This window comes from Halichoeres trimaculatus, unplaced genomic scaffold, assembly GCF_033239565.1.
Source record: "Halichoeres trimaculatus isolate MK-OKI-2021-1 unplaced genomic scaffold, fHalTri1.1 fHalTri1_scaffold_6, whole genome shotgun sequence".
In the NCBI taxonomy this organism is placed as follows: Eukaryota; Metazoa; Chordata; class Actinopteri; order Labriformes; family Labridae; genus Halichoeres; species Halichoeres trimaculatus.
In genome coordinates this window covers 19,374,751-19,391,293 of record NW_027437184.1, presented here as the reverse complement: position 1 = coordinate 19,391,293, position 16,543 = coordinate 19,374,751, and the positions used below count along the sequence as shown (strand labels likewise).

The window sequence follows — 16,543 nt, the reverse complement described above, 5'->3', positions numbered from 1 at the left end:
CCTTTCCTCAGTTTCATTTCTCCAAACCTGTGCTGCTGTGGTAGTTTTGTGCCTTATTTACTTGTTGAATCACTTAAACGGAAAGAGGAACTTGTTCTTTAATGTTGAAGAAGAGATTAGCTCACTCTGGAATTATGAAACAGACAATGGCTGGTTTGACTCTGCAAGCCTACTCTCTTCCTCCTTTAAAATCATGTGACAATGGCAACAGTGTTTTGTTGTGATGAAAACTCCACTTTTACTTACTTCTTTGCCTTATTCTGGTGCTTTGAAACCAGGATATTTCATTATCAGAATAAAAATCACCAGTCAAGGCTGGAGGGATTTTGGACAGTGTAAGCGTGCAGGTAAAATTCAGAGATGGGTTTAAATTAAATTGTATTGGTTGCATTACCACAACTTGAATCTTTTAAAGTCCCAGTCAGATAAACATGTTTTCACTTTATTACTTTTTGGTCAGCTTTTGTTCCCTTTGTGACAAACACAAGAAAACTACCAAAGACTGAGCTCACACTGTTATGCAGCTGCCTGGAAAAATAAGAGCTCTGACACCAAAAGACTTTTTAAATGCGAACCTGAAATACCATACAGCTTCATTTTCAGTTGTTTTTTTGTTTTTGTTTTTTAAATTCAATCGCTCTAAACATTCTTTTATCTTTGACAAGTTGAATATCTTGGATATCCAATTTCAACCTTGGGGTTTTATCCCATAACCCCACCTTAATCTCTGCATTGTGTTCTAGGTAAATCTACACAAGTGTTTTCTGGGAATAAACTTGACGGTTTACCAGCCTTATCCAAGAGTGGGGTTGGTATGGTCTGGAAAAACTGCTTGCTCATTTCATATCAGCAGGAGTGCATGAGTCAGCACTCGCTCTGTTACACCCAGTCGTTGCGAAACACATAGACAGCCACACACACACACACACACACACACACACACACACACACACACACACACACACACACACAGGCGCACACACTCTCTCCATTATCTCCCCCTCCCTCTCACATACTCACACACAGGCCATATGACTGAGTCAAGCTCAGTTTTTAGTTTGTAGCCGAGTTGAGATAAGGCTTTCTGGGAAACGCAGCCTGTTGGACGGCATTCCAGTTAGAAATAACCATGTGGGCTCAACAGCTGGGACTTTCTGTGCCGCTCTAAGACACTCGGATATATTAAGTCATCTCCAAGGTAAGCAATGTTTCTTTTATTATTTTTATGTACGTCTATTTTAAAGCCTGTCACTTAGGAGGAAACAGTTAACCATTTGTGTGTTTGTTTACGTGTGCTTACAGACTTCCCTGATGGCTCTGTTCGCCCCTCGCTCGTCTGTGTTTACGTTTGAGTCCACGGTGCATTCCTCCCATGTGCTGCGCCGTCTGGACGAGCAGCGTCGCCGGGACACGCTGTGTGATGTGACCGTGGTGGTGGAGGGTCAGAGTTTCAGAGCCCACCGCTCAGTGCTCGCTTCCTGCAGCGAGTACTTCACACACAGGATCTCCCCACTCACACAGCACGGAGCTGTCATCACTCTGCCACAAGAGGTTAGATGTCACCTCTTAATGCTAGAAAGATACACTCAAGTCATATTATCCTATAAAACATTTGGGGAAAAGTGAAGTGAGAAAAGTAAACATATTTTCCTTAACGAGAGCAAAGCCGGAATTTGATCTGAGGTTTATATATTCAGCTATGTAGTCCCAAATCAGTGTTATTTGCCACTTTGTCTTTGCCTTACTTAACAGACTTTTTTTTTTTTTTTTTTTTTTTTTACGTTAGGGGGAACTACAGACCTAATAAACTGCTTGTAACAGTTTTAGGTTCCTAGTGGTTTATAGTTTGCAAATAATATAGACTTTTAAAAAGCAAACTTCATGTCTGAAAAGAGACTCAATGGGTCATTTCAAAGTTAAAGCTCCTGCAAAAACTATTCCACATGCTTTAAAACAGACTAAAACTAGCATGATTGCCTCTCTGTGTGACATTATAAAAAAAGAAAAAAAAAAAGCAACTTAATTTAAGTTTTCTGTTCACCATATTTAAATGCCCATAACAGCCAAAGTGGGGGTAGGTGTCACACAAGACAGTTTACAGCAAAGTGCAAAACAGCTTTTTTATTTATTTATTTATTTTTTTACTTTTTAATGTTACTGTTGAATAGCTAAGACATTTTACTGTAGAATAAAGCAGAATAAGTATTTTTTAACATGGATTCGAGGGACTGATCCTGAAAATACAGGAGCTTTAGGCAAAAATTTAGTAAATTAATAAATAATTTAAAAAGAGAGCAAAGAAAAGACATGTACAGACAAAAAACACTGGAGCCACCAGAGTGTTGTTTCTTTATAATTGTAATTTATTTCACAGCTATTTGTGAGTAATGGAAGAGCTGTAGGTATTTTTTCTTTTCAGTTTAACTGCTACAGGAACTAGATTTTTATGTCACATGCTGTGGTTTCTTCAGCAGAAGAGTTAAAAATACTTGGGCTTTGTTTAGCTCAACATAATCAGGGCCCACATTGATATGATTAACAGACCAAAAAAAAACAAACGAAAAAAAACCAATCTACTTTCTTTTCTGCTTTCACAGGTGACAGTTGCCGGCTTTGAACCCTTGCTGAAATTTGCCTACACGTCCAAACTTCTTTTTGGTAAAAATGACGTCCTGGAAGTGCGCAACTCAGCCTCCATTCTTGGTTTCAGAGACCTCGATGACGCCTGTTTTGATTTTCTCCTCCCCAAGTTCTTCTCCAGTACCCAGAACTCTGCTGCTTTTCCAAGAAAAACATGCTGTAAGAAGAACTGCAAGAGGCGGTCATCAAAGGACGACAGTGCCACAAACTCTGACAGTGTTTTGTTGGATGAAAAAGAAGTCAAACCAGTTGCTGACTCACAGTTTCAGCAGGAAGTGGCTTTGGTGTGTAACAAATCTGTCAACGACCAAATGGGAAGTCAAAGCAGTTTGGGCGCTGCTACACCTGTAGCGGAAGAGACAAGTTACCTTTTTAATCAGGCTCCAAAGTATCGCAAGTTTCAGCAGTTATGTGTTAAAGAAACTTGTTCCAGTGAAAAAAATCTGAACAGTCCAGGGACATTAATCAGGAATGACTGCGAGCTCTCCTGCTCTCCATGTTTCAGCGGTGTGAACAGTAAAAATGAAAATGAGTCTGGGCTCTTTGGAAATTCATTCTCAAATCCCATTAGGGAAAGCAAAAGCAAGGCTGATGACATGAGGAAATGTGAATTAAAAGGCAAGAAAGCAGAGGCTGAGGTTGATGCTATTAAAAAAGAAATAGATGAAATGCAGCAAAAATGGAACAAGAACAAAACAGAAATGGAAGACACCAGCTTCCCAGATCTCCCTTGTTTCAAGTCAGAGCCAAGTACAGCGCCCTGCGAGGGGCCGTCTGAGTTAATATTGCACCAATGCCTCATGAAGACCGTCAGTGACCCTGTAATCACCGTGTCACTGGGGCACAAGAGTTTCAGCGTGGACATTGGAGAGGACGAGAAAACAAGGGATGCTGGTGTACAAGTGTTAATTCATCATCAGGCAAAGGAAGAGGGAGAGGCAGATGATGGGATAGAAAGAGGACTAACACGCAGCATGGAGAGGGCAGCTATGTCTTCAAATAACCCTGGAGAAAGAAGCGCCGTGGAAAGAGAGGTGGCCGAGCACCTTGCCAAGCGGCTTGGGTCAGAAGGGCACCCATTACAGCAAAACTTCCAGGATCTTGATACAAGTAGCTCCTCAGAACCTGGGTGTGGACAAGGGGGGACAAGTGCAGCTACAGAGAGACTCCACGTCAACCTCAGCTCCTCCACAATCAACAGCTGCCCCTTTTTCCAAGATCTGGAGAGAAGCAAATGTTTGTGGAAAGGTGGAGAGCTGTCAGAGTGTGAGGGGGCATCTCAGTCAGGAGTATCATCATTTAACTCAGGAGAGGATGGAGACTCAGGGACGGAAACAGAGGGAGACAGCGAGACCTCCACAAGAGAAAGGGCCATACAGGTGAGCAATTTTACACTGCTGCCCTGCATTGCTCCTCATATCTGTTCTGTTGCCACCTCAAGGTGTCAAGTTCAATTTGTGCTAAAATTAATCTGCTTAAATAAACATCAGTCAGCTCAGCTCACCTGTGGATGACTTCACTGTGTTTGTCTTAGATAAGAGACTTTGGTACAGGCACACAGAGAGAGATGACGCTGTCTGTCGAGTTAATTAGTTCAGAGTCCAGTTCAGCTGAAGTGACAGCTCAGCTTATTGAGTTACCAGTGACTACAGACAACACAAACAAGTTTGAGGAACTCCTCTTGCTTCTAGCCTGACCTTTTCCAGCAAAGTGGAAGTTTGTACAGTGCAGACGAAATGAGAGTCACCTCAGAACAGAGATCAGTTTTTCATTTACCAAAGAGAGTACTACAACTTTTAGACTGCCTGTTAACTGCTGTCACACTTTAGCACCAGCAATTAGCTAGTACCTGACCCACTCTTTTAAATATTAACTCCTCATTTCTAAGATTCAATGATTAACAGCTTGGCAGCAATAGTCTTTCTCTTTAAATGACATTAACATTTTGAGCTAGCTTACTATAAACACATCTTTGAAATCACAGACTATAAACACATCTTTGAAATTTAATGATCTCATTAAATTTTATTGAATTATTTGATAGTTTTTCGATTCCCTATGATCTAAGATTTTACGATGATATTATCAGTGGTACCTTTTGATACCAGTTAATAAAACCTCTTCCGACAGTAATCCTGTTGCTCTAAATCAACCTTTTACTTTCTGTTCGGGAATTTTTTAGATGCAGTTGCCCTTCTCTGTTGACTGGATTGTGGACCTGAGCAGAAATGACTTCCAGCAGCTCCTGAAGCAACAGGTGTTAACACATGAACAGCTGGAGTTTGTCCACGACATGAGACGCCGCAGCAAGAACCGCCTGGCAGCGCAGCGATGCCGCAAGAGAAAACTAGACTGCATTTATAACCTGCAGTGTGAAATCAACAAGCTGGTAAGATAACACAGGTTACTAATCAGTGCATTTTTATGGATTTGCTTTTGCTTACAGATGTTGTGTTTATATTGTAGAAGACAGAGAGGGAGAAACTGATCACAGAGAGGAACTACCTGAGCCAGCAGAAGATGAAAACGTGTCACAATGTCTCCGCCTTGTGCCAGAAGGTCTGCAGCGAAGCTAACCTTCAGCCAGAGCAGCTCCAAGTGTTGGCCAAACACACCTCCCCAGACTGCCCTCTCTCCTCCTTCTTTCCGCACATAGACGCACTCCTCTCACAGTCGCCTCAGCTTCAGGCTTCACTCTTGACCTCTTCTGTGGGCTCTCATCAGCACACGGCATCAGAGGAGTCTTTACCAAGCTCCAGCAGGGGTTCACTCACAGGAGACGGTCCACAATAGCTGTAGATACACATCAAGCACAAGTAATGCAACTTAATTCAACAATCACTGAGTATGTGATGATGTCGTCAAACATGTAATGAAACAAAAATTCCCTCCTTGTATTATACTGTACCTCAGGAGGTGACCGCAGACTGCTGACTGAGTAAAGGCGATCACAGGACATTTAAAACAAGAAGGTCTTAATCAGCACAACACTTCTTTTTCAGTTTTAAAAATGAAACAGGAATACATTCCAGGTTATCAAAACCTTACATTTTATGCCTCTTATCATAACAAGTCCCATTAACCTTGTATAAAATGTATTTGCAATAGATCATCAATAAGGCCTTACAGTTTGTTTTGTGATTAAAAGTAAATACCTTCCCAGATTGAATGTTGAAGAATGAACATTAGCTTAAGAAAATCACAACTTGAATCACACATTATAAACAATGATCTTTATAGATTTGCTGTATTCCTCTGCTCTGTAACCTTAGGACAACACACATATTCATGTATATTTTCTTTCATTGCTATAAAAACTGTTTGAACAATGAGGTTCTCAGGTCACAACAGGAAGATACGGTACACACACATTACCTCTTGTAAACAGTGTTCGGTTCAGATCAGCATTTTATACCAAAGCCAAACAACTGGATGAAAAGACTTGAACCAGCACACAATGCTTACCCTCTGACTCTTCATGTTTCACAATGTCATTGTGGCTGCCTGATCACAGTGACACAGCTCTTCTCGGCTGCTCACACAACTCTCAGAGCTTTACTTTCTTCACCAAAACAGACCTCACAAATGGACCGTAATATGTGTTATACTGTTTAGAACAGGCTTTTGTGCATGAACAGAGCACGGTTTTCTGAGAAAGATTGCCTCACACTGAGTCATAGCCATCATCAAAGAAGTCCAGGATGATTTGTCTTTCCTTTTAGTGACCAACAACTTGATTATCTCACACCCTTATCTAAATTACAGTCAAGGGTCGAGAGGACAATGAAGCAATAACTCTTTGTTGGGTGCAGTATGAGCTGATTTGTTTGTGTTTTCTGTCTTTTGGGTTATCAGTATTGGTAGCTCTACTGTTTATTTTCACCTTGTCAACTTTTGTACAGAAGCACTTAACTGGACCCACTTTGTTAAATATTTCTCTAACCAGTCAGGATCAAGTTTAACTGTATTTAAGGTGCATTTTTCCATTTATTTGATAATCAGTACAGCTATCTGATGATACAGCTGGTTTTTTTTTTTTTAATAGAATGAGCACAATAAAAGGATAAACAGACGAGAAAAAACTCATTCAAACAGAGAAATCCTGTGTAACCATACGAGCCTTTTTGGGGACAGTGTTTTATGAGGGTGTGAAGATGTCTATAGTGATGGTAAATGATAAAAGAATGTAATTTCATTTCCTCATTGTAATGCAAAAGAACCCTGGTGCTTATCGCCCCCTAGTGGCACTTCACGCCAGGAGTTGTTCGACGTGTTTAAATATTTTTTTAATCGTTCTTTTATTTCTTTTTATTGCATAATGACTTTTCTACCCATTTCTAACAATGTCCGAATGGATTACTGTATTTTTTATGCAAAAGTGACACCGAAGAAATCATTAAAAAAAGAAACATTAAAAAAAAAATCCTTGAAGATGTCTATTATGATCCACCACTGATGAAGATGGTAGTTAGTGCGATGCAGTGTCATTGAAAAGCCATCAGTAAGGTTAATGAGATGTAAAATCTGTCAGCGTTCACTGTGAGTGATGAATAACGGAGCTCAGGGGGTCTTCAGGGGACTCATCTTTCAACCTGGACAGAAATATTAATGATTTAATACCTCGTCTAGTCTTTCATGTTTCTCCCTCCTGAGTCTCACTCACTCCATCTCTCTGTTCGTTACTTTTAATTTACTCTCCAAGTTTCTCTTTCACTTCTCTCTTGAGAATATTTTAATTAGCAAAAGCTACTACCTAATCTCTTTTGGGGGGGTTGTTTTGTTTTTTTTAACATAACGTAACACTCCCAGATGGTAACAACCATGACTTAAAGCCTATCATACTGCTCTTTCTCATGCTCTTATCAAAGGGATAAAATTAAGAGGAGATCAGCTCGGTCTAATAGTTTTTGGCACAGGGGAGTGGGAACAGAGAGTGACTTAGGTTCCGGGGTTTACACATGAGAAAGTCGCTTTAATTGAGGAGGTCATTTGCTCGGTGTTCACACGCTGTAATTAAGTCTAAAATCCAGTTATCCTCAAGTGGCTGCACTTCACTTTAAAGCCCGCTTGCGCATGTGCAGACCTGTGTGAATCCAACAGAGTGGCGTTCAATTAGTTAATCTCCGTGTGGAAGTGAGATGTCACCTGGACTGACCACGAAAGTTCAACCAGTTTGGTTTTGAATTTGTAGAAGTTTAGCGAGCAGTGATAACAAGAGGGGGGAGAATTGTTTTTATGCTCGCTATGTACCTACTTCGCCAGCAGATGGCGTGAGAGGAGCAAAAGATGAGGGAGAGTGCAGAGTGAAGGAGCCTCAAATCTTGAGTTTTTAATCTAACAAAAGCCTTATGCTAGAAAGCTTAATGCACAGTTTCTGTTTTATTATTGAGTTATCAATAGTGAGCAGAGTGGACAATATTTAGAAGTATCTTAAAACTAGGTGATGTGTGAACTGTTTGATGCATGTATCACCTGCAGGATTTTCTCATGACACAGCCCACCTGTAACTCTTTGTTGCTACAAGACATTACTGTTCCCTGTTCTCCATCTCCCTTTCCCTTTCTCCTTTTTCTCTCAGAGAGAATATGTGGGTGGTTTTTATTCTGTAGGTGGTTCTCTGGCACAGCCTGAGAACTACAGTCAACACAATATGCCGGGCCTAAAATCTCAGTAATGCAGTTAGATCTGTGCCAGCTGTTGTCATTGGAAGAGTTAACAAGACAAGAACTTTGGGATTATGTTGCAAATCTAATAGAAATTTAATAACGTTTATTTTATTGTCATTATTTACAGTTTTTAAATATAGTAAGAATTCTAAAACAAGTACAGTGAATCAGTGTTGAGGACATTATTGAAGTCAGGAGTTGTTGTGTGTTATCCTTGTTTGTTTTATTTCTTTTTGATATAGCTTGATAAATATCAGATGATACAAATTGTCCAAAGCAACTATAGATATATAATTTTAAATCATTCAATGCTGGTAATGTTTTCCTGTTAGCCAAAATCAGACAACCAAATCTGATCCCACATGCAGAGAATACTTCACTCAGTCATGTGGCTTTAATGAGGACCTGAGGGTCCTGGACACATTAACACAAAAAACACATTTCAGGAAGCAGATTCACTGTTTACCTCCATGGTGTGTGAAACTGAAGCACTGCAGCGGTCATGAGCACACTGAAAGCTTTGTTCCAGGTCAAAGGTTAATGGACAAGAGGGCATTTTGTTGTCACATTGCATCAATGGGCAGCAAGTACAGGCTCATGTGTGAAACCAGGTCATTTGTTCTTACTTCATAACAATAAATAATGTACAAGAAAAATCCACAAGGCAGCTGAAGATGTGCTGATCACTGAGGTCAGGAAGTAAGGTTTCGTGCATTTGAGTTCCTGTGTGCTTGTACTAAGAGCGCAGCTCCAAAGTTCAGATCAGTTCGTAAATCTATAGTGTGGAACCACGGCGGTGTCACATGATTCATGATTTATACCCTCAGACAGCCTCATGATGAGCCAGATTCACAGCGAAAGGTTGTGATCTTGTTAAAAAGGTAAAGACTGGGTTCATTAGGTCATGTCGTGTGAATGAACTTGCTCATTAACATCACATTGCTGTGATCTGGTCTTTGTTATGAATACACCATTGAGGAACAGACATGCAGGGGCAAATCCCGCCTTTTTTGACTGGAGTGACCCAAAATGACACCACTGACTCTTTTAGAGTAACTCAAGGTAAAAGAAGTCTATAGTTCTTGTGTGCTTGACAGTTGTTGTAATGTCTCTGCTGCATCGATCATCATCATGTTAAAGTTTGCATCATAACTCTACCACAAATGTATAACAACTTGGCCTGCTTTTAGGCCCCTTTGTTCTTGATGATCACTGTCTCTATCTATCCTCCATCCCCTTGGTTCTGTAGTTGTGAGCTGGCCTCAGTTCCTCATTCAACTGTGTCCTCTTCTGCTGTGAGCATGTATTGGCTTTTAAAGGTCCCTGAATATAAGCTTATCCCATTCCTTTCAGATGTATTACGAGGAAAAATTCTTAAATTCAGGTAGTTTGTTCATCTTTTTATCCCTCTTTACATCATCTGAACTCAAAGTTAGGTTGAGTCAGCTTTTTCAAATGACGACCACCGACAATAGGCTTCAAGACTCAGAATCAGTAACAGCTGGATGATGTCATAGATAACCACTCTGACACAAGGTACCTCGCACTTACTGTACTTTCTATGACTCCTCTTTGAACATGTAATGGCACAAATTTGAGCCAGCTTTAGCATGTTTTAAAACCAGGGACTTAAGTTAACATCAACTTGTTTCAGGCTACAAAATCCTATCACTCTAAAGTAACAGTAATAGAAAAAAGGACAGCCTTGTCGATATGGACTTGTTTTTTTTTTTTTGTTTTTTTTTTGTTTTTGTTTTTTTACAGAAGACACTACAGAAATGCAACCAGTGTCAACTTATTGGATAATCAGGAAATCAAGCTGCTTATGTGGGTGTAATCGAGCCTGTGCAGATTTATGTAATGTGCAGTACATGCTGAATCAGAAACGAATATGGAGACAAGTGAAGCAGGTGACATTTTAAAAAAAAACATCGAAGATATGTGAGGGCAGAGTTTTTAGGATTAAACAAAAAAAGAAATAAAAAATATAACAACAACAGGAACAGTGGAAGAATCAGTGTACATGTGTTTCTATTTATGTGTGTGTGTTTGAGCTTATATGGTTGAGAGTACAGCAAGAAATAGCTTCTCACAGACGTTTGAGGGAACCCATCAAAAAAAAGAAAAAAAAAAAAGAAGGAAGACTTGAGCTAGTTACCATGGATACAGAAGGTTCGGCTCGAGCAGGCGGACTCACAAGGATGTCCAGTTTTACATCTCAACAATCAATGCTCTATTTCTTCTTCTCCTTACAAAGAAAAAATAATGACCGAATGTAACAAATAAGAAACCCACTCTCTTTTCCATCAACAAACAAACATGTCTGACAAACCTTTCATCACTCAAAGCTCAACTTCTGCAGTTAAACTATTCTCTGGTCAAAAACAGCATGATAGACCACACAAACTCCAGGATGTTAAAGTGTGTCAAATAAGTTATTCTCTATTTATAAGAATGTACTGTGAATTCACTTGTCTGCTTTGATACAACTTACACTTAAGTCATTTCTGGGCATTTTTAATACAAATAGCAAAACAAGGTAACCAGATTTACATAGAAAGTATTCATAAATCCATAAAGCAAATAAATTAAATTGTAACAGAAACAAGCAATGCATGTGCAAATTCACTTAATTACATTTTGCAAATCTCAGGATCCACAAAGGGCTTAATACTGATTCCTGTCAGACTATCCTGTGTAAGTGGACCTAAGGCCAACACAGCATCTGTTCCCAGTCTTTTATTTAGTTTAACTGTAATTACTAGGGTTGTTATCCTGACCAGATGGAAAAAGCACCACTAGACAAGACTGACATTTTGATATGAGGAATAACCATGCAAAAGACAATCAAAAAAACAGAACAAAACAAAAAGAAGGGTGTATAGATATCTAAAGAGTCTTTTGTTTGTCTGCTAAGAATTTTAAACTCACTTTGTCAAGTTATCAAAGTCTTTTAAAGCCTCCTCGGTCAATAAGATCATGCAGGAACTCAAATCTTCAACGTATGTTTGGACCAAAGAAGCCAAACTGTTTCACATCACTGGAAGCTTCTGGGACATGCCTGTCTCTCTTTGTCCAAAAATGTCTCTTTAAAATTCCTCCGAGGCATTACTTGAAGCAGCCAGAGCAGCTCGACTGCTTGTTGTGGTCGTACTGAGGTGAGATGGTGTCTGGTATCACACTTTTCAGGATTTCATTCTCTGTGGCCATGATGTGCTTGACCAGGAAATTTGCAGCTTCACAGATGTTGAGATTGTCCTGAAGTAGAGAAATAAACTGCAGTTAGATACATCTCTGTAGTTCTTTTTAACATAGTAGACAAAGAGGTACCTATAAACCAAGAAAAAAATGTTTTAAATATGCTTAGTTAGCATGTTAGCCATAGGCCTTCAAAACGCTCATTTGAATGGATTCTGCTTGGGTTTGTATAGATGTGAGGAAACCAATAAGCTAACAGTGTCTTGTGAAAAGCTCCATGTGTGCACACTACACCTCAATGTGTTTGAAACCCTCCATATGAATGCTGTTAACACTGTTTTCTTATGGCCACCAAAGAAGCATACGTGTCTGTTTGCACGACCAGCACCTTATGACCTTTGACCTTCAGAATGTTGAGTCTTGATGTCACCAAAGCATCAGCGCGCTTACGCTGCTGCAACACGTTGGTGTCAATGGGTGATGGCTCAGGTCCAGACCCATGTTTTTATGATAAAGCTTAACAATGAGGAAATTTGAGATGAAAAAAATGATTTTCCATTTCAGTAACAGTATGAAGCCATAAGATGTTTGAATCATAGTGTTCTGACTGACAAAAGTCTGATTAACCCCCAGTGTTGTGTCTGATAAAGAGGAAATGATAAAGTTCATTTAGTTTCGGTGTAACTCTGTACCTCCATTCAAATAAACTTACTAAATTACTCCCATTTGACAAATTTAATACTTATTAAAAAACTTCTTCAACACCAAAGTATTCCCTTTGAAAAACTTTCTGTCCCTGCTCAGTAAATGTATCTTACCAAGTCACTTTCCATGAGGATATGAAATTCCAGTTGGCTCTGTGTGGATGTGTTTCACTGACTGAAGTGACCTGAGTGGGAGAAGATCTCCACTGACTGCATCAGCCACTTACTGCAAAGGCCCATTTTGCACATTCATTATCATGTTGATAATCTGAGCCAAACTTGAGCATTTTAGGACCTTTGCACTTACTTGTATCTTGGCTGACAGTTATGTAAGAATATTAATACCACTCGTGTCTGCTTGCCATCTCCCTGTCCGTCTGTCCGTCTGTCTGTCTGCTTCTCTTTTGACATAGCAAGACTAAAGGCTTACTCCTTTTTCCACTCATTACGCTAAACCAAGCTAATCTTCCTCTAATTTCAGAATTATTTTTACCAAACAAGGCTTAAATGGCTTGAATCTTTCCACTGATCAGAATTTGTTTACCTAAACTGCAATCTACATCTGTAAGGGCCCCATGGCAGTCAGAAAATTAAATCTACTTGTTGAACAATACTCTCGCCTTACCTTAGCAGAGGTCTCAAACCAGCCGACAAAGCCATGGTCCTTGCAGAACTGGTCCATTTTGATGCCGTTGCTGGTCAACTCTCTGCCCTGGTCACACTTGTTAGCCAGCAGCACAGTGGCGATGCTCTGTCCATCAGCTAGCGTTAGCTTGGAGTCCAGGTCTTCTTTCCACTTGACCACTGCCTCGAAGGTGCTGTGTCGTGTCACATCAAACACTATGAAGGCTCCCATTGCTTCTCTGTAGTACACTCTAGTCATGTTACCAAAGCGTTCCTGACCTGCAGTAAATACACACAGATGCACACACACACATTCATATAAAAACAAGCTTAGGTTGTTATTGTTTCAACATTGTGGTCCCAAGCCATCAGTTTGATGACAGATATTCTTTGTTTTCTTGCATTTTGCAGCCAAATAACTTGTGCAGTTGGCAGCACATGCCTGCTTTCCATGAAACAGCAAATTCCTGAGGTCTTACCGTCACGTTGCACTTAACTAGACGGTCAATGCACCTACTTGTTCTTGCTAATAAAATGCTACTTACACTAAAACGTGTACTTTGCCCAAACTGAACTGAAAAACAAACGTTGACCTCAAATTTTACTGCATTTAAACTAAACACCTGTGTAAATATGACCATGTTAAATGTCTGTGTGCAGGGGGTATGTAAATGTTTCAACATTACCTGAGGGTGTGTGCTTTCCTGTCTTATATGACACTTTTGAATCCTGCTTCGTCTTAAGTGAATGATTGAAAAATATGTCTAGAGCTGCAATTTTGTGCATTTTAAAAAGAATAAACACTGACACTACCCTGGTGAAGAAGAGGAAATGGAAAATCTGACACCACATGGAATCATTACTTCCTCTCTTGTGCAAGAAGGATCCTCATGTGCAGTTTTGTGACTACTGGCTGAGACAAACACACGTCACTCATGTCAGCTGATATGCTGTCATTTAGTGAAAAGCCGTGCTGCAAAACTCTACTCAACATCCAAGTGCAACAAGCAACCAAGTAACATCTATACCAAGTAGTTTCTCTTTAGTTTTAAGCAGACAGAAAAGACTTAATCAGACACATAATGTCACCTGATGGGCCTACTTTAGCCTCTATAGACATGTGTTTGCAAATGACGTTTGTTTTTATTTAGACTACAATGACACTCCTGTGACTGCCCTTTAAATCATCCTCACATGAGCCAAAATCACATGTTACGTACCATACCTTGAATGAATGAATGATCGGAGAACTGCATGCTGGTCATCCCTCATCAAGTGTCTGTGTCTGGTGTGTGTGTGTGTGTGTGTGTGTGTGTGTGTGTGTGTGTGTGTGTGTGTGTGCGTGTGTGTGTGTGTGTGTGTGTGTGTGTGTGTGTGTGTGTGTGTGGGTGGTAAACCAGCTCTTCACAGTGACAGGGCATCTTTGAGCTCAGTGTTTCACAATTTGACTACAGTCATCTTAAACTGTCAATTTCAAAATAAGTCTTATCCCTGGAGACCATCAGCTTTTATCTTAAAATGACAACCAGCCCTTTATAAAAAGAATTTTGACGTTTAAAGCTAACATACTGTAACACTAAAAAAATTCCATCAACTTATGGTACAAGTAGTGTAAGTTACTGTCCTGTAACTCTACAACTTTGGGTCAACATCCTTTACCCCACGCCCCCCAAAATCACCTGCAATGTCCCACAGTTGAAGCCGGATGGTTTTGGTGTTCCAGTTGAGCACTTTGAGAGCGAAGTCCACCCCTATGGTAGCCCTGTAGTTTGTGGAGTAAGTCTGATGCACGTACCGCCTGATGATGGAGGTCTTCCCAACCCCCAGGTCCCCGATAACCAGCACCTTGTACAGGTGCTCCTTCCTCAGGTTCTGCATCCCATTGCAGTATGACGAGTGGTTGCTCATCCTTTACCTCTCCAGTAACTTTCGGCTACTTTGACGCACTTTGAGTGAGAGTTTGAGGCTTAAACCCCCTCCTAGTCCCGAGTATCTCCCTCTTCGTGTGTGTACGAGTGTGTGCGTGCGTGTGTGTGTGTAGTAGGACCCGCCCTCCCTGAAAGAAGTGTGTCGCGGTGGTTAACACAACCTGTGACCTCGTCACTCCGAGGAGACGGGCGGTGCGCACACTTCGCTGAAGGCACTGCTCAGAGACGAGAAGCAGTTCCTGTCAGAGGGCTTCATTTGCCTATAGCGCAATGCACCATTATGTAACTGTCTGAGTTAACCATCTTATGTTCTGCGAAACAGTGACCAGTACTTACCCTCTTCCTTTTCTTAAAAGGTGCCCTTTCAAAATGCCAAACTTAAACTCTTTACCATTTCACTGAATTATCAAACGATTCTTCTGATAATTGAGTCATCATGCACTGAAGGAAGTCACGACAGTGAAGTCACATCGCATTGCAAATGATAGACGCAGACAATCCTGAACTACCTCCACATCTAATATGACCAGGGGTGTGTCCAGAACTTCAGACTGGGGTGGCCCAGATGGTGAACTTACTTTTTGAAGGGGGCATGGCGCTTGTGTAAACCCACAAAAACAAGCATGTATTAACCTTTTTTTTTTTTTGTCTTAATTAAACACAATATTAGAGTATAAAATAGACCTGACACTACTGTGTATTACTGTTTTAACTTAGATATCAAAGAACCAACACAAAAATCTTCTTAACTCCTTTAATACTCAACAGGACAAAGCCAGAAGATGGTGATAATTCTAATTCTGGGTCCTGAGATATGAAGCCATGCAAATACTTTAAACTTAAGTTCATTTAGAACCTGCTTAAGGCTGGCTCTGAAAGCACCAAAATAAACTTACACACGCATTCAAATGTTTCTTACAGAGTGATACAGGATATCTTTTGTTACAGTAAGGCTGTAATGAACTTTGATGGAGTCATCTGCTGATTATCGTCATGGTCAGGATGCTGACTTGATAAAATGCCAGAAACTTAGGAGTGCTCATCACAGCTGACATCTTCAAATTGCCTCCTTTGTATGACAAATGCTTTAACCTTATGATGTGTGAATTTTGCAAACCTGTGTCAAGATTTTTTTTTCCCTGAGGTGCTTTATATCTTCTTAGAGCAAGAAAAAACAGTTTTGATTTTTATTATTATAATTATTAGCATTATTATTATAACTATTATAACTTTTCTGATACTAGCCCATTCAGTGTTGTGGGTATTATTATTCTTTTTATAGTTCTTTTTTTTATCTTATTATTATTTTATTATTATTATTGTTATTTATTATTATTATTGTTATTTATTATTATTATTATTATTATTATTATTATTATTATTATTATTATTATAACTATTATAACTTTTCTGATATTATCCCATTCAGTGTTGTGGGTATTATTATTCTTTTTTTAAAATTATTATTATTGCAATTATTATTACAATTATTATTATTATTATTATTATTATTATTATTATTATTATTATATCATTATTATTATTATTATACACAAATTCTACTGATAAGCTCTTTAAACCTGTTATGCATGTCTGTATCTTTCTGCAAAAATAAATAAATTAAAAAAAAAAAAATTAAAAATAAAAAATCATGCCCTAAAAAGGAAAAAAAACAATTTAAGAAACACTTTAAGAAAACTTTACACAGGCTGATATGCAGTTCAACCATAGAAACAGTTACATTTAGGACAAAATGACTTTTAAATCGCTGTCCCCTGTAGTG

General features: G+C 39.4%; 2 protein-coding genes across 2 annotated transcripts; one reads left to right on the top strand and one right to left on the bottom strand.

Annotated features, from left to right (window-relative positions):
• Positions 1-1,061: 1,061 nt before the first annotated feature.
• bach1b (BTB and CNC homology 1, basic leucine zipper transcription factor 1 b) lies at positions 1,062-7,024 on the top strand. The gene is made up of 5 exons (XM_074671520.1): positions 1,062-1,198; positions 1,303-1,551; positions 2,598-4,019; positions 4,823-5,029; positions 5,107-7,024. Exons 2-5 carry the CDS (start codon positions 1,312-1,314, stop codon positions 5,431-5,433), a joined length of 2,196 nt encoding a protein of 731 aa, XP_074527621.1. The 5' UTR covers positions 1,062-1,198; positions 1,303-1,311; the 3' UTR covers positions 5,434-7,024.
• A 3,247-nt stretch (positions 7,025-10,271) lies between these two features.
• Positions 10,272-14,926, bottom strand: rab38b (RAB38b, member of RAS oncogene family). Its single transcript, XM_074672569.1, has 3 exons — positions 14,512-14,926; positions 12,834-13,111; positions 10,272-11,564 (listed from the first exon to the last, which is right to left on the bottom strand). Exons 1-3 carry the CDS (start codon positions 14,738-14,740, stop codon positions 11,415-11,417), a joined length of 657 nt encoding a protein of 218 aa, XP_074528670.1. The 5' UTR covers positions 14,741-14,926; the 3' UTR covers positions 10,272-11,414.
• Positions 14,927-16,543: the final 1,617 nt, after the last annotated feature.